General features: G+C 41.0%; 1 protein-coding gene across 4 annotated transcripts in view; it reads right to left on the reverse strand.

The window, feature by feature from the left end:
• The window catches only part of CSNK1G1 (casein kinase 1 gamma 1), a gene marked incomplete at both ends in the record, with an annotated part of 111,848 nt that extends 93,819 nt beyond the window's left edge, over positions 1–18,029 (reverse strand). For all 4 annotated transcript variants that reach the window (XM_080693194.1, XM_080693192.1, XM_080693195.1 and 1 more), the window contains 2 exons: positions 2,332–2,372; positions 17,849–18,029. In XM_080693194.1, the coding sequence (XP_080549320.1) occupies positions 2,332–2,372; positions 17,849–18,029 (222 nt within the window). The remainder of the gene's footprint in view (positions 1–2,331; positions 2,373–17,848) is intronic.
• Between the last annotated feature and the right edge of the window lie 698 nt (positions 18,030–18,727).

Here is an 18,727-nt window from a genome sequence, read left to right on the forward strand (position 1 = left end):
ACAGAGGTCAAATACTCTCTGAATGAGTATTAAAAGATTAACCATATTTTTTATTTATAGGAATTTGTTCTGTAAAAGTATTTCCTAGTATGTTGCCTTTTCTTTTTCTGCTTTACGACAGAATAATGTAGGAAATAAACTTTTTTTTTTTTTTTTGTACTGGGGATTGAACCCAGAGGCATTTTAAATCCAAGTTATACCCCTAGCCCGACTTTATTTCTTACTTGGAAACAGGGTCTCATTAAGTTGCAAAGGGCCTTGATAGATTGCTGAGGCTGGCTTTGAACCTTCTCAGCCTCCCAAGTACTGGGATTACAAGCCTGTGCCACCACGCCTGTCTAGAAATAATCTTTAGTTTTTAGAGGTACTTCCTCCCTCTTTCTTTCTTTCTTTCTTTCTTTCTTTCTTTCTTTTTTTCTTTCTTTCTTTTTTTCTTTCTTTCTTCTGCTACTGAGAATGGAATCCAGGGACATTTTACCTCTGGGCTACAACCCCAGTTATATTTTATTCTTTTATTTTGAAATAGGGTTTCACTAAATTGCTGGGGCTGACCTCTTATCTGCCATCCTCCTGTCTTAGCCTCCCAAATTCTGGGACTATAGGCATGGGCCATCACACCCAGATTGGACGATTTTTAAGGAAGTGATTAGATTATCTGACTGGGTTTTCTTCCACAAAGTATATTAATGAATAACTTACAACTTTTTTTTTTCTTAGTGGTACTGAGGGTGGAACCCAGGAGCTTTTCTACCTCTGGACTATACTCCCAGGCCTATTTTTTTTATACTTTATTTAGAAACAGGGTCTCACTAAGTTTCTGAGAGCCTCACTACGTAGGTGACTCTGGCTTTGAACCTGTGCAATCTTCCTGTGTCAGCCTCCCAAGTGCTGGAATTACAAGTTTGTGCCACCACGCCCAGCCAATAACTTAAGTTTAAAAAATGGATGAGTCAAGCTACGCATAGTGGTACAACCTTATAATCCCCAGTACTTGGGAGGCTTAGGAGAATTGCAGGTTCAGAAGAAGCCTCAACTACTTAGTGAGGCCTTCCTCAACGTACTGAGAGACCCTTTTGCAAAATAAAAAATAAAAAATGGGACTGAGGTGTAGCTCAGAGGTAGAATGCCCCTGGGTTCAATTCATGATAACTCATAAAAAAAAAAAAATTTCAAATGAGGCTGGGCATGTGGTACACGCTTGTAATCCCAGCATTTGAGAGGCTGAGGCCAGAGGATTGCAGTTTGTAGACAGCCTCAGGTAGTGAGGCCCTCTGCAACTCAGTGAGACCCTGTTTCAAAATAAAGAATAAAAAATAGGGCTGGGAGTAGAAAATAGAACCCCAGGGTCCTATCCCCAGTAACAAAAAAAAATTTTTTTTTTTCAAATGAATTTCATCTTTGTATACATGGTACTGGGGATCAAACCCAGGAGTGTTCTACCTCTGAGCTACACTACCTCTGGGCTGTACTCCCACACCTACTTTATATTTTATTTGGAATAAGGGTCTCACTAAGTTGCTGAGGCTGGCCTCAAACCTGTAACTGTTCTGCCTTCCAAGTACTGGGATTATAAACATATGCCACCGCGATTACAGGTATAAGCCGCCATGCCTGGCTTATTTTCTATCACCGAACTTTTTTTTTCCCCCGGTACCAAGGATGGAACCCAGGGGCAATGTACCTCTGAGCTACACCCCAGCCCTATTTTTTTAGTCTTTTTATTTTTTGAAACAGGGTCTCACTGACTTGTGAAGGGTGTAAGTAGCTGAGACTGTCCATGAACCACAATCCCACAGTCTCTGCCTCCTAATGCTGGGATTACAAGCACGCGCCACCACGCCCAGCTATCTATCACCTAACTTTTATCACTGCTAACACTGTAGTTAGCATCATCTAATTCTATAATTAGGTGTTATATAATATACAATGATCAATCACTATGACACTATAATTGAAGAAAAATGACTATGGTATCATATATAAAGGGAAAAACCAGCATTAGGATTTTTGTGAATGCTTACAATTATTTTCTGTAAAAAGAAAGTAGCTTCAAGAACACAAAAACAAAAGCCGGGTGTGGTGGCACATGTGTGTAATCCCAGCATTCGGGAGGCTGAGACCAGGGGACTGTGGTTCGCAGACAGCCTCAGCTACTTAGTGAGGCCCTCTGCAACTCAGTGAGACCCTGTTTCAATTAAAGAATAAAAGCTAGTGTGGGGGGAATGGTGTGGCTCTGAAGTCGAATGCCCCTGGGTTCCATCCCCACACCCACAAAGGAAAAACAAAAACAAAAACAGGAAAACATAATTACTATAAACACATTCCACTTACCAGTTTGATTGCTACATATTCATTGGTGTAGAGATTTTTACCTAAAGGAAAACAGAATGTATATGTTTAGTAACATTTCTTATGGGAAATGCAAAGCAAAATCTTAGCTTACAGGGTTATGAGAAAGGTCACATTCCCAAAGTTGTCCATATATGTAAGACATGATTTATAAGTGAAAGCTAAACAAAGATAATGAAATCCAGCAGGACTAGAATAAAAACAGCTTGAGAATCTAAAAATTTAAATTGTACATGAGGCTGTGTGTGTGTGTGTGTGTGTGTGTGTGTGTGTGTGTGTGAGAGAGAGAGAGAGAGAGAGAGAGAGAGAGAGAGAGAGAGAGAGAGAGAGAGCGCGCTCGCTCGCTCGCGCGCGGGCACATGTGCACATGTGTTTAAAACTGGGGATTGAACCAGGGATATTCTACCCTTAAGCTATACCCCCTAGCCCTATTTTTTATTCTTTATTTTGAAACAGGGTCACATTAAGTTGCAGAGGGCCTCACTAAGTAGCTGAGGCTGGCTGCAAACCTGTGACTCTCCTGTTTTAGGCTCCCAAGTACTGGGATTACAAACCTGCACACCCAGCCTGAGAATTGTTATTAATAAAAAGAAAACCAAACAATCTTTCCCCTTCTCTCTCCCTCCCTGTCTGCTGTGTGTGTGTGTGTGTGTGTGTGTGTCTCACTTTTTCTCACACAACACTTACTATTTTCTAACTATTAAGACATGAGGTAAACTAGTAAGAAACACCAGAATTTCCAATATAAAAATTTAAACAGTTCAGACAGGTGTAGAGCACACCCCGTAACTTTAGTATTCAGGAGGATGGAGACAGGAAGGTTGCAGATTCAAAACCAACCTCAGCAATTTAAAAAGATTCTCAGCAATTTAGTGAAACCCAATTGCCAAATAAAAAATAAAATCAAGGTTCGCGGACAGCCTCAGCTACTTAGTGAGGCCCTCCGCAACTTTGTGAGACCATGTTTCAAAATAAAGAATTTAAAAAATGGGGCGGGGGTGTAGCTTGGAGGTTGAATGCCCCTAGGTTCCATCCCCAGACCCACAAAAAAAATAAAAAACTGGCACAATAAACACAAACCCAGTCTTCCAACTCACTGACCAATAGAAATTTTGTATTTTTTTTTGTCCTGGTATGTAGTGCCAACTTTAGATGTCATAAAGAATAGTGTCAAATTAAACCAATTATTGCCTAATCCCACCTACTTTTTTTTTTTTCGGGCCTGGGGATGGAACCTGGGGCATTTGACCTCCAAGCTACACCCCTGCCCTAGTTTTTATTCTTTATTTTGAAACAGGTTCTCACTAAGTTGCAGAGGGCCTCGCTAAGTAGCTGAGGCTGTCCGCGAACCACAATCCTCTGGTCTCAGCCTCCCAAATGCTGGGATTAAAAGCGTGCACCACCACGCCCGGCTCCCACCTACCTCTTTTTGGGGAACTCATTATTGTCTATAAGAAGGTTCTCAAAGCTCTTTTGACTATTTACTAGAATTCTAGCTCGGTGGCTTTATGGCAGACAACATCTCAAGGATCCTCCTAAAACAATTTTTCCTCTCAACTTCCCTACTTTTAAATGTAATCAATATTGTCCTAGAAATCTAGACTACCAACGTGGAGTGATAAGAACAAGAAAAACAACTGTCACTTAAATGAGCCCATATTATTTGCTGAGTACCTGGCTCCTCATATCTCCCCTCCCCCATCCCTGAAGCCTTAACTTTCATTCCAAGTGCTTGGTACATAACATGGAATTTAGCCCCTACAGTAGACACTCTACTGCTTCTTATATTTTTGTCCTAGGGGTCTTTTTGAATTACTGACTTCCTCTCCTTCCCAACCCAGTTTTAGCAATAAGGATCACTGGGAAGTAGGGAAATATGAGCTCAAAGTTTACCCATTCCCCAGGCCTGTAACTCAATGTTTGAAATACACGCTTTAAAATAACAAATAACACTTAAAAGTGAACTGAGGTGATGGCTTACGTGTAGCAGAATAAACCTAGATCTGATCTCTGAGCAAGAAGAAAAGGTAATTAATTACTAATTATAGAGGTTAGAAGAGCCAGAAAACTCAGAAAGAAAATTCTCTCTTTTCTCCTCCCTCCCCCACAAAGCTTTAAAGAATGAGTAGGATTTTAACAGTGGAAGAATGGGTAAGGCTATCTCAGGGAGAGGGAACTGCACAAAGAAACAAAAATGAGAAAGAAGATTATACAGACTGAGCATGTTGGATGGGCTGAGGTGATGGACCCCAACAACGTGCATCATGAGGACCAGCAAGGATGAAGATGGGCAAGTGGTAGTTAGAGCAACAAAAGAGCCTACAAAAATAGAGACCAAAGTTTAAAATGAAAGGATTTGGGGAAGGGAAGTGACATAATCAGACCTGTGACTTGTGTAACTAGTTATGAGGCGGTGTAAAAATTAACAAGAGAGCATCAAATGAAGATTTCATTGGGTTTTATATGGCTTGCTCATTTTGGTAGTCTACCCAAGAAGGGAATTTTTTTTTTTTTTGGTGGTACTGGGGTTCCTGGAAGCCCTTCTACCTCCGGGCTACACTCCCAGACCTATTTTTACATTTTTATTTGGAAACAGGGTCTCCTAAGCCAGCGCGCGTGGCTGGCTTCAAACCTGCTTGATCCTCCTGTCTCTGCCTCCCAAGCGTGGGGATTACAAGCGTGCGCCACCACGCCCTGCCCCAAGAAGGTAGTTTAAAAGCTGTTGCAGCCGGGCATGGTGGTGCACACTTGTAATCTCAGCATTTTGAGGATCCAGGTTCACAGACAGCCTCAGCTACTTAGTGAGGCCTTTTGCAACTCAGTGAGTTTGTTTCAAAATAAAGAATAAGAAATAGGACTGGGGGTATAGCTCAAAGGTAAAATGTCCCTGAGTTCAATCCCCAGTACTGCAAAATAAATAAATGAATCAATGAATAAAAGCTGTTGCACACTGTTAATGACTGTCTGCCCATGCCCAGCCTGAAATACTTGTTTATGAAAAGTATCTTTAAGAAAGCTGGATACAACTTTTTTTTTAGGTACTGGGGATTGAACCCAAAGACATTCTATCTCCAAGCCATAGCCCAATATTTTATTCTTTACTTTGAAATAGGGTCTAAGTAGCTGATGCTGGCCACAAACCTATGATTCTCTTGTCTCAGCCTCCCAAGCACTGGGATTACAAGCATGTGCCACACCTGGCTTGGATACAACTTTAAATAAAATTAACTAAAGCTGGGCGTGGTGGTACACACTTGTAATCCCAGCATTCGGGAGACTGAGACCTGAAGATCACGGTTCGAGGACAGCCTCAGCTACTTACTGAAGGCCCTCCACAACTTAGTGAGACCCTGTTTCAAAATAAAGAATACAAAAATAGGGCAGGGGGTGTAGCTCGGAGGTCAAATGCCCCTGGGTTCCATCCCCAGAACCACCAAAAAGAAAGAAAGAAAGAAAGAAAGAAAGAAAGAAAGAAAGAAAGAAAGCAAGCAATTGAATGATTTCTACCCATCACATGTAGACGTCAGACATCTGAGGTGAGTAACATTCAGTCCTCACCCTTCCAAAGCTCCTCTAGAGCCTCACAGAGTCTTGCAGGTGGCGGCTCAAACATCTGCCAAACAAATCTCATATGGTGATAGGTGTTAATACTCAAGCATAGAAGAGTCAGAAGAGCTTGGCTAAGGGAACATGATGCACTGGAGCTCAAGTGGCACTGCAAATGAGCCTGAAGGATGGACAGAGGAACGAATAAAGGGCATTTACTACCAAAAATGCCGACTTGAACAATGATGTAGAGGCATAATAGAAAATGCAGAATTAAGGCCGGGCGTGGTGGCGCATGCTTGTAATCCCCGCGCTTGGGAGGCTGAGACAGGAGGATCGCACGGGTTTGAAGCCAGCCTCAGCTACTTAGTGAGGCTCTCAGCAACTTAGTATATATAATATATATATATATATGTCTGGGAGTGTAGCCCAGAGGTAGAAGGCCCCTGGGTTCCATCCCTAGTACCACCAAAAAAAAAAAAAAAAGAAATGATGAGAAGTCAAACCAGAAAAATTCACCAGGGACAGGCTGTGAGTAACACTGAATGCCAGCTTCTTACTCGGTTGTGTGCACAATCAAAGTACATGGAAATAGGTCCAGACATTTGGGTATTAAGCTATAGGGCAAATAGGACAGGCATGGTAGCGCACACTTGTAATCCCAGTGCTTGAGAGACTGAAACAGGAGGATCTCAGGTTCACGGCCAGCATCAGCTACTTACGTCCTCTCCAACTTAGTGAGACCCTGTTTCAAAATAAAAAATCTAATACAAGCCTGTAATTCCAGCTAACTAGAGGCTGAGTTGGCAATTTAGTGAGCCCCTATCTCAAAAGAAAAAAGGAAAAAGAGCTGGGTAAGCTGGGTGTGGTGATTCATATCTGCAATCCCAGTGCATAGGAGGCTGAGGCAGCAGGATCACAGGCTCGCTGCCAGCCTCAGCAACCTAGCAATGCCCCCCACAACTTAGTGAGACCCTGTTTCTAAATAAAAATGAAAATAGGACTGGGGATGTAGCTCCAAAATACAATGTCTCTAGGTTTAATCTTCAGTTACACACACACACACACACACACACACACACACACACACAAGAGCTAGAGATAAAACTTAATGGCAGAGCAGCCCTGCCCCGAGATTCCATCCCCAATAACAACAAAACAAAAACCTAAAGAGACAAATACAAAACTGGAAATATAGACACTCAGCCTTTTTTATTTTTTTCTGGTACTAGGGATTAAACCCAGGAGCATTCTACCTCCAAGCTACATTCCAGCCCTAATTTTATTCTTTATTTTGAAACAGGATCTCACTAAGTTGTGGAGGGGCTCACTAAGTAGCTGAGGCTGGCTGCAAACCTGTGATTCTTCTGTCTCAGCCTCCCAAGTACTGGGATTATAAGTGCCTGGCTAGCCTCTATCTCTAGTGATACACAGAACTTAGAAGTTCTCTAGAAGAATGTAATTACAAAGACTGAGGCTTAAAATTCTGCTCACTTAACATGAATAATTGCTTCAGCTAAACAAAAAAAGAAGCAACAAAATTAAAATACACCAATAAATGAAAAAGTCAAGCAGTTTAATGGAGAGGAAAATACCATCGATGGGTGGCACAATTCCAAGCACTTGAAGCTTTTAGTATCTGTTGTATAAAATTGACAAAGCTTCCCAAACTCACTTCCTGATATGAATTCTTTTATTATTAATGGAAGAGAAACTGCATTACATAGTAGTTTGGGAGATTTATATATAAACTGAGCCCTTTTGAAGCAGGGGCCTTGGATGTGATGCTGCCCATAAAAACTTTCTGAATAAAGACTTCCTGTTTCAGTAAGTCACCTAAAGAGACAACATTTACCGTAAGCTTCACTAGATACTGCATTAATTCAAAGAACTGTCTGAGTTCTAAAAGCCACACTAATAGAGGAGCATATAGCCTTGGGTACCCAATTTAGTAAGATCTCCAACTGTCACATTTTCTTGCCCTAAAGTGAAAGTAATACCTCTATAAATTGCTACTTAGAACTTATAAATAAAATCCAGTCAAATACATTTATGGCAATTAATAGTTAAAACAAGTAACTATGTCTATGTACCTCAGACTGGTTACCAGGTCTACTTTAGGGAAAAGAAGACAGCTTAATCTAGTGCCTCCTCCATTCAAAGAGGATTTAAGTATACATTATGATTAGGAATAAGATAATGGCACTACAACATTAAAGAAAAAATCCAAATGTGTTTTTCCTTTTTTGTGTGTGTGTGGTACTAGGAATGGAACCCGGGGGCCTTTTAACTTCGGGCAATACCCCCAACCTATTTTATACTTTATTTGGAAACAGGGTCTCACTAAGTTGCTGAGAGCCTCACCTGAGTAGCTGAGGCTGGATTCAAACCTGTGCAATTCTCCTGTCTCAGCCTCCCAAGTACTGGGATGACAACCGTGCACCATCATGCCTGGCTGCATTTTTCCTTTTTAATAACTAATGCTTTTATTTTATTTATTTATTTATTTATTTATTTATTTATTTATTTATTTATTTTTTGGGTGGTACTGGGGTTCCTGGAAGCCCTTCTACCTCCAGGCTACACTCCCAAACCTATTTTATACTTTTTATATTTGTAAACAGGGTCTCTTAAGCCAGCACGGCTGGTTTCAAACCTGTGCCACCACGCCCGGCTTAACTAAATGCTTTTAGTATAATAGTATACTATGCAGACCTGTGAGCAGCAGCGAATGCTCGTAATTCCAGCACTTGTGAGGCTTGGACAGGAGGATTAAAAAATCAGGGTCAATGCCAGGCGTGGTGGCACACGCTTGTAATCCCCGAGTTTGGGAATCCGAGACAGGAGGATCACATAGGTTTGAAGCCAGCCTTGCTGGCTTAAGAGATCCTGTTTCCAAATAAAAATATAAAATAGGAGCCGGTCGTGCTGGCGCACGCTTGTAATCCCCGCGCTTGGGAGGCAGAGACAGGAGGATTGCACAGGTTCGAAGCCAGCCGCACTGGCATAAGAGACCCTGTTTCGAAAATACAAAATAGAGTGTAGCCCGGGAGTGTAGCCCAGAGGTAGAATGGCTTCCAGGAACCCCAGTACCACCAAAAAAAATTTTTCAAATAAAATAAAATAGGTCTGGGAGTGTAGCCCGGAGGTATTTCCAGGAACCCCAGTACCACCAAAAAAAAAAAAAAAATCAGGGTCAGATGGGCATGGCAGCGCACACTTGTAATCCCAGCACTTGAGAGGCTGAGACAGGAGGAGCACACAGGTTCAAAGCCAGCCTCAGCTACTTAGTGAGGCTCTCAGTAACTTAGTGAGACCATGTTTCCAAATAAAACATAAAATAGGTCTGGGAGAATAGCCCAGAGGTAGAAAAGCCCCTGAGCTCCACCCCTAGTACAAGAAAGGGAGAGGGAGAGAGAGGGAGAGAGAGGGAGAGAGGAGAGAGAGAGAGGAGGGAGGGAGGGAGGGAGGGAGGGAGGGAGGGAGGGAGGGAGGGGGAGGGAGGGAGGGAGGGAGGGAGGGAGGGAGGGAGGGAGAGAGAGAGGAGGGAGGGAGGGAAAGAGAGAGAGAGAAGGGAGAGAGAGGGAGAGAGAGAGAGAGAGAGAGAGAGAGAAGGAGAGAGAGAGAAATGTGTGTGATGGCATATGCTTATAATCTCAGCGTTTAGGAGGCTGAGAGAGGAGGGTCGCACAGATTCAAAGCCAGCCTCAGCTACTTAGTGAGGCTCTCAGCAACTCAGTGAGACCCTGTTTCCAAATAAAGTGTAAAATAGGTCTAGGAGTATAACCCGGAGGTAGAAAAGCCCCTGGCCCTGGGTTCCACCCCCAGTACCACCAAAAAACAAAAAAAAAAAAAAATTATAAAAATCAAAACTCAAGGTCAGCCTCAACAAAGAGTGAAACCATATTTCAAAATTAAAAAACAAGCCAGGCATATTGGCACATGCTTATAATCCCAGCATTTGGGAGACTGAGACAGTAGGACCGCAGGTTCATGGCCAGTCTCAGGTACTTAGTGAGGCCCTCTACAACTTAATGAGACCCTGTTTCAAAATTAAGGAATAAGGCCGGGCATGGTGGCACGCAATTGTAATCCCAGCACTCAGGAGGCTGAGACCGGAGGATCGCGGTTCAGACAGCCTCAGCTAGTGAGGCCCTCTGCAACTCAGTGAGACTCGGTTTCAAAAAATAAAGAATAGGCCGGGCGTGGTGGCGCACGCCTGTAATCCCCGCGCTTGGGAGGCAGAGACAGGAGGATCACTCAGGTTCGAAGCCAGCCGCGCGCGCTGGCTTAGGAGACCCTGTTTCCAAATTTAAAAAAAAATGTAAAAATAGGTCTGGGAGTGTAGTCCGGAGGTAGAAGGGCTTCCAGGAACCCCAGTACCACCAAAAAATAAATAAATAAAATAAAATAAAGAATAAAAAATAGAGCAGGGGGTGTAGCTCGGAGGTCAAATGCCCCTGGGTTCCATCCCCTAGACACACACACACAAAAAAAATAATAATAATAAAAATAAATAAAGAACAAAAAATAGGGCTGGGGGTATAGGTCAGAGGTAGAATGTCGCTGGGTTCCACCCCCAGTACCACAATAAATTAATTAAATTTAAAAGTAAAATAAAAAATAAAACAGGGCCTCACTAAATTCCTAAGGCTGATCACTATCCTCCTATCTCAGCCTCCCACGTACTGGAATTACAGGTGTGCACCACCACTTCCAGCTAATGACAGTACCTATATAAACAGGAGCAATGTTACTCTACATGCTTTTTGTTTTTTGTGTGTATTTATTTTTCTGTTGTACAGGGAATTGAACCCAGGGACAGTCTACCTCTGACCTGCATGCTCAGCCCTATTTTTTATTCTTTGTTTTCAAACAGGGCCTCACAAAGTTGCAAAATGCCTAAGTAGCTGAGGCTGGCTGTGAACCTGCAATCCTCCTGTCTCAGCCTCCCAAGCACTGGGATTACAAGCTTGCATCACAATACCTGGCTGTTGTCGTTTTTACATTTTGCTTTATTTTAAATTATTTGGGCAATTTCCTAAAGAATCTGGAACGTAATTTTCAGCTTTTATTTAGAGTCAGGGATTGTGAAGCAGCTCTTCCTGAAGGTCACTGACATACAATATTAACTTCAAAACGCAATTTTTTTTTTTGTCTTTTGTTTTTGGTACTGGGGACTGAACACAGAGGCATTCTACCTTCAAGCTACACTCCCAGCCTGATTTTATTTCTTATTTGGAAACAGGGTCTGACTAGGTTGATAAGAGTCTCACTACTTGCTTAAGCTGTCCTTGAATCTGTGATCCTCCAGTTTCAGATTCCCAAGTACTGGGATTACAGGCATGAGCCACCATACCCATCCCAAAAAGCAAATTTTAATCCTCTTGCACAAACAATGTTACTACCTGGATAATTTTACTTTACATTTACAGTTTCACTTTTTTTTAGGTATAACTTATATGCAGCAAAGCATACAAATAATAAGTGCTCAATGAATTTTTATATATCCATAAATACATTAAAGTAAATATCAGAGAGAGAATATTTTCAGCACTCCAGTGACTTTCTTGTGCCTCTTTCCAATCAATAATTTCCACATAAAATAATTTGCCACTAAAAAGAATTTGTTTCAACTGCTATTGCTAGAGATCAGATCAGTTTTGCTTCTAAATTCTTTTCCTTGACAGATCTTTTCCTTTTGTCTATGATATTTATTTTGTTAAATGCTTTAGTAGTTCATATGTTTTCAATATTGTGTGGCATTTCATGTGTGAATATGACTATTTATTTGCTACTATAAATAATGCTACTATGAATTTTTTTAAACATGTTTCTGGGTGTGGGGGGAACAGAAGCTTGGATACAGCACCTTATCAATACCTTCTTCCCAAATAAAAACTAAAAAGGGCTGCGGTGTCTATTTCAGAGATAGACTATTCCTGTGTCCAAGCCTCAGTACGCCCTGAAAGAAACATGTTTCTCAGCCTCCCAAGTACTGAGATTACAAGCGTGCACCGTGACCACGTCCAGTTCCTTCCTTCATAGTTTATCTTACTTCAGAAATTCTGCTTCTCCCTCTACATCAGAACTAAATTCTGGAGCCAGGCATGGTGGCACACACTTGTAATCCTAGTACTTAGGAAGCTGAGACAGGAGGATCTCAGGCTTGAAGCCAGCCTCAGTAGTTTAGTAAGGCTGTCCGCAACCTGTTTCCAAATAATAAAATTTAAAAAGGGCTGGGATTGTAGCTCAGACGTAGAATGTCCCTGGATTCAATTTCCTGTACCGTTACAAAAAAAAAAAACCCTCAAAAACCTCAATTCTGGTGACTGAAGGTAAAACTAAGTGGTAGCATTCTTCCTTTGCATACATGAAACTGGGTTCAATCTCCAGCAATGTAAAAAATAAATAAATAAAAACAAAAGAACTATTTTGTTGGTGTCTTGAACTAAGCCTAAGAAACCACCAACTTCATTCCATTTACAATAGCCAATAAATGAATAGATGGAAGAACACAAATGTCCATCAACAGATGAAAGGATAAACAAAATGTAGTATTTACATACTATGGACTATTATACAGTTAAAAATAAAAAAAGGAAACCAGGAGTAGTGGTGCATGCTTGTAATCCTAGCATTTGGGAGGACAGGAGGATCATGGCTCAAGGAGAGCCTCAGCTACTTAGGCTCTTTGCAACTCAGTGGGACCCTGCTTCAAAGAATAAAAAATAGGGCTGGGGATGCAGCTTGGAGGCAGAATGTCCCTGGGTTCCATTGCCAGTGCCGCAAAAAAATTAAAAATATTAGGGCGGGCGTGGTGGTGCACACTTGTAATCCCAGCATTCGGGAGGCTGAGATGGGAGGATCGCGGTTTGTGGACAGCTTCAGCTACTGCTTACTGAGGCCCTTCAACTCAGTGAGACCATTTCACTGAGGGTGGAGCTCGGAGGTAGAATGTCCCTGGGTTCCATCCCCGGTACCGCAAAATAAATAAATAAATAAATAAAATAAATTAAGAAATTAAAAAATTAAATAAATAAAGGAGCTGGGTGTGGTAGTGCATGCCTATAATTTCAGTATTTGGGAGGCTTAGACAAAAGGATAGCATGTTTATGCCAGTGTCAACAATTTAGTGAGGCCCTCTGAAACTTAGATCATTTCAAAATAAAAGATAAAATAGGGTTGGGAGTATAGCTCAGAGGTAGAAAACTTCTGGGTTCAATTCCCAATATCTCTCCCATAAAAAAGCACATAATTCAATGGATTTTAGTATGTTCACAGAGGTATACAATTACAATGAATCTTAGAACATTTTCATTACCTGGAGGGGGAAGGGGAACAGAGACTCACACGCTGTAGCTACTACCTACCCATCAGTCCCATCCCTCCCCCACCCTAAACACAGCCTAAACACATAAGTCTACTTTGTATTTCTGAGTGCCTATTCTAGACAATTCATAGAAATGGAATCATATGTGATTTTCCTTGTGATGGACTTTTTTCACTTAACATATTCTTTTCAAGTTTCATCCATGTTGTAAGTATGCCTTTTTGTTCTTTTTTAAGCCTAAATAATACATTTTACTTATCTATGGCTATCGTTTGGATATAGTTTGTTCTTCCAAAAGTTCATATACTATAGGTTTGGTCCTCAGGGTTGTACTAGTCAGTAGAACCTTTATGAGACAAGTTTCGTGGGGGTCTTGGGCCACTGGGGTGCTCTCTTTGGAGGCAGTTCTTGTGAGACCCCTTGAGTTCTCCAAAGGGGGTTGTTATAAAAGGAACAAGCCTGAGCAATCCTGCTCCATCAATCACACTACCCATCTGCCTGAGGCAAAGCAGCCAAGAGATGGCCCTCACCAAGCCTGTACTTTTTTTTGAACTTTCAGCTTCCAAAACTGAGCTAAATAAACCTCTATTTTTTTTAAGCATTTGTAGCCTGTGTCAGGTATATTATTATGATAAGATGTCTGAGTTGTTTCCACTTTTAAGGATCCACCTGACCGTTTTCCCAAGTGGCCATACCATTCACGTTGCCGACCACAGATGTTATGAAGTCTAATTTTCACACATCCTCCCCAGCAAACACTTATTTCCTAATTCTAAGCTTCCTTGTGGATATGAAGTGGTAACTGTGGTTCTCATTTGTACTTCTTTAACGGCTAATGATATTGGCCATCTTTTGATGTGTTTATTGGTCATCCTTTCATAACCTAGAGAAAAGTCTATTCAAATCTTTTGCCTGCCTGGCACAGTGGCACAAACTTGTAATCCCAGTACTTGGGAGGCTGAGATGGGAGGATTGCAAGTTTCGGATGGCCTCAGCAAGTAGAGAGACACTGTTTTAAAATAAAAATTTTAAAAAGGGCTGGGGGTGTTATTCGGAGGTAGAACATCCCTGGATTCAATCCCCTCTCCTTCAAATAACTAGTGACCATATCTTCCCTATCCTAAAATTTCTAGATTTCTAGTTCACATCTTCCTCTGTTCATTTCATTATTAAGCTAAGAACTGAGGCACTGCCTTTTCTGATCCAGACGATTCAGCCAAACATTTCTTGAGCACCCAATTATATAAATCATATACAAGCAAAGGAGTTGGGATATGAAGATTAATAATGCAAAGTACGACCTCTTGACCATATCTCAGAATCAAGAGATAGTAGAAGAAAGTACAATTCAGTAAGTATTACAATAGAATAAAATCTAGAAGCATCAACGTCATTATATGACTTAATCATGTAATTACCTGAGTTAGCATTCTAGAATACAAACTAGATCATGTCACTCCTTTGTTGGAAAACCCTTGATAATTCCACCCCATTACCTACAGGATAAAGTCCAATTGCTTTAATCCCATACAAACACCACAATCTGGTCCCAACTAACCTAAGAGTTGGTTCATCTTTTCATTCACTTCACATCCTATGACCCAGTCATGTATCACTAGCTGCTGTTCTGGTAATATTCTCAGCACTTTCATAACACTTAGAGCTTGTGTATCCTGTAGCCTCTTCCTCATGCCCACCAGCATAAATCCTGTTTTTTATCACATGATACTGCTTCTCTGAATTCACCAAACTTCTCTGTCAATTTGTTTTGCGTGGAGTTTTTTATTATGTGTGACCCTGGAAATTGAACCAAGGATATTCTACCTCTGAAATACACTCGTAGTCCTTTTTAATTTTTGTTTTTATTTTTTTTTTATTTTTTATTTTTATTTACTTTTTTTTTTTTTTTTGGTGTTACTGGGGATGGAACCCAAACGCTTTCTACCTCCGGACTGTACTCCTAGACCCATTTTATATTTTATTTGGAAACAGGGTCTCACTAAGTTGCTGAGAGCCTCACTAAGTAGCTGAGGCTGGCTTCGAACCTGTGCGATCCTCCTGTCTTAGCCTCCCAAGCACGGGGATTACAAGCGTGCACCACCATGCCCAGTGCAATTTTTGTTTTTAAATAGGATGTCACTAAAGTTACTGTGTACTTGTCAGGGTATGGTGGTATATGCCTGTAATCCCAGTACTTGGGAGACTGAGCAGTGAGGATCTCAGGTTCAGCAATTTACCTGGGCTCTCTGTAACAAAGTGAGACCTTGTTTCAAAATAAAAAATAAAATAGGTGTGTTGGCACTTGAGAATGCACAAATTTATATACATTAGAAACTATGCCATCAGTAATTTTGTGCATATTTACGCCATGATCTATTTAATGCAAGTAGTACTGTGATGGTTAAAGTCAATCTATTACATAAATGAATATTCGTGAAACTAGTTGCCAAAGCAACTGAGTGGTTGCTAGGAAGCCAAGTAGTTTGAAATTACACAACTTACTCCTCAGTAGCCTCTGCTAGCTTTGCTAAATATAAAAGTCCTTTCATTATCTTAGTCAGGTCTTAAAATTCCAGGTTGCTAGCCCTCAATCAGTAAAAATAAATTCATGCTCAGCATCCCTAAATTCAATTCTCTACCCAGCGATCCCTGGCTAGTATAGTGATGTTTCTTCAAGGTTCTCAATGGATCAGAGGTAAGATTTTTTTTCCCCCATCATCTTTTGCAGAATCATCAGAAACAGAAGAGGTAAACTGGGTATGGTGGCACATACATGTAATCCCAGTACTTGGGAGGCTGAGACAGGTCACAACCAGCCTCAGCTACCTAGTGAGGCGCTCTGCAACTTAGAGAGACATCGTTTCAAAATAAAGAATAAAAATGGGGCTGGGGCCCCCATGGTGGCACATGCTTGTGATCCCCATGCTTGGGAGGCTGAGACAGGAGGACTGCACAGGTTCAAAGCCAGCCTCAGCTACATAGTGAGGTTCTCAGCAACTTAGTGAGACCCTGTTTCCAAATAAAATATAAAAAAGGTCTGGGAGTATAGCCCGGAGGTAGAAGCCTCTGGGTTCCACCCCATGTAACACCAAAAAAACAAAGTAGGACTGGGGATGTAGTTCAGAGGTAGAATGCCCTGGGTTAAATCCCCAGCTCAAAAAAAAAAAAAAAAAAAAAAAAAATAGCAGAGGTAACAAATAATAATTATCTCATATTCCCACCCTCTCATTCCTCCAAGAGTCAAAGTTTCTTAAAATTTGTCTCCACAATAATCAATACCGTTAATAGTCATGAAGAAAAAGAAAATACTCCAAAAGGGGATCTTTTTATGTTCTCCAAGCTGATGTCCTTTTATAAATTCTATAATTTTCTCTTTCCTACTTACATAAGGTGGCTTATAAAAAAATACCCAGTGTACTTTTCTCTCAAACTCATCGTCAAGCTTATTGTCATTATTCACCATCTTATCCATAAATTCATACTTGAATTAAAAAAGGGGGATGGAGCTGGGCATGGCGATGCTCCCCTGTAATGTCAGTACTTGAGAGGCTGAGAAAGGAGACCACAGGTCTAAGGTCAGCCTCGGCAAGGAGTGAGACGCTCATCAACCTAGACAGACACTGTTTCAAAAAAAATAAAATATAAAAGAGCTGGGGGTATATCTCAGAGGTAGCATTCCCTGGGTTCAATCTCTAGTACCATAAACAAAAAAAGAAAAACATGAAGAAATGAAGAAATTAAAAAGTTAGAAGGAGCCGGGCGTGGTGGCGCACACTTGTAATCCCTGCGCTTGGGAGGCGAAGATAGGAGGATCTCGCAGGTTCAAAGCCAGCCTCACTGGCTTAGGAGACCCTGTTTCAAAATAAAAATATAAAATAGGTCTGGGAGTGTAGCCCGGAGGTAGAAGGGTTTCCAGGAACCCCAGTACCACCAAAAAAAAGAAAAAAAGTTAGAAGGAAAGAAAAGAAGGAAGAAAAAAGAAAAAAAGAAAAAAGGAAGGAAGGAAAAAGAAGATATTTCATAATTTCTCTCTGGAGGTTTAACCCAATTCTAGTGTTGGGAATTCCAGGAAACAGTATTTACTGGAAAACCTCTCTAAACAGAAAATATATCCTTGCAGATTAAATCTGGATTTTGCTGAGAACTTATTCTTTTCTCTTCCAGGGTAGAATCTGAATGAAAGCAAGGCCTTAATCCCCCCACACACCTTTTTTTTGCTCTAGGAGTTGAACCCAGGGTCACTCTACCTCTGAGTTAAACTCTCAGCCCTATTTTTTATTTGGAAGCACAGTCTCCACAAGTAGCTGAGGTTGGTCTTGAACCTGTGATCCTCCTGTCTCAGCCTCCCGGGTACTGGGATTATAGGCATGTGTTACTTCATCTGGTTTATTAGTGGAAAATGTAAAAGCCTGTCACACATGAGAGATGAACCTTGAATAATAAAATTATGATTGATAATGACTATAGCCCCTTTCACAAATTTTTTACTTCTTATACCAACAGGTCCTACTTAAGAGAAACTACTCATAAATCTATAAACACTGTGTTGAAACACATCCAGGCTTATTATAGCAATCGTTCTTTTTGTTAGTGGAACCACTGACGTAACCAAGTTCTTACCTAATCTGAGCTCTCCGAAGTTCCCACACCCTATCTTCTTGCCAACCCTGAAGTTGGGTCCTACCATAAGAACCCCAGAGGATGACGAGGAGCCAGATGGTCGGGAGCAGTGTGTACTCCTTTGTGCCATGGGTTTTGTTGTCCGTTGCCTTTCATCCTTTTCCCTACTAGGATGGTCCATGATCCTACACAGCAGAGTCTCTTTAGGAGTAGCCGCGTGTCTGTATACCCCTCTTTGATACAAAATTAGGTCCAAATAACCCGAAGTCAGAGAAAGATAAGGAGTTCTTTTGGCACCATATTTCTGTTTCTAATGTATCTCCAGGAGATGGAAAATCATTGATTAGTTTATGTAGGACATGCAGTCGGTAGGTCTCAAGCACAGGAGGACATTTTGCAACCTAGGTAAAAACCAAGAAAACATGCAGTTAAAAATTAAATTTTAAAACAAATTGAGAAAGTCATCACTAATTAGAATGGCTCCTATCCAAAGTTGATAGCTGCCTGAAATGAGGTTTTGTTTATATCCTCAGGCACTTCTACCATCTGGATTAGCTATTCATGTATTAACATAAACTCAGCAGGCTGCACACAATGGAAGGCAGGGGAGCACAGAAGCCTCTACTATGAAATAGTGTCTTTATGACTCCAAAAAGTACTTCTTGGTTTTTCATCACTGGCTAAGAGAAAGACATGTGGTTAAAGCCAAATTAAATAAAATGTGGAATATAATTAAAAGCTCTTTTCCTTTTATACCAAACTGAACCAGAAATGAGGCTACTTATTACCTCTCTCTCCTGTTCCATGATTTACCAAGTACTAGCAGCAATCAAGCAATCCAAAATGCTACCAAGGAACATGCACTACACTTCTGTGAGG

The sequence above is a fragment of the Muscardinus avellanarius genome (assembly GCF_963383645.1).
Source record: "Muscardinus avellanarius genome assembly, chromosome: 3".
NCBI lineage: Eukaryota > Metazoa > Chordata > Mammalia > Rodentia > Gliridae > Muscardinus > Muscardinus avellanarius.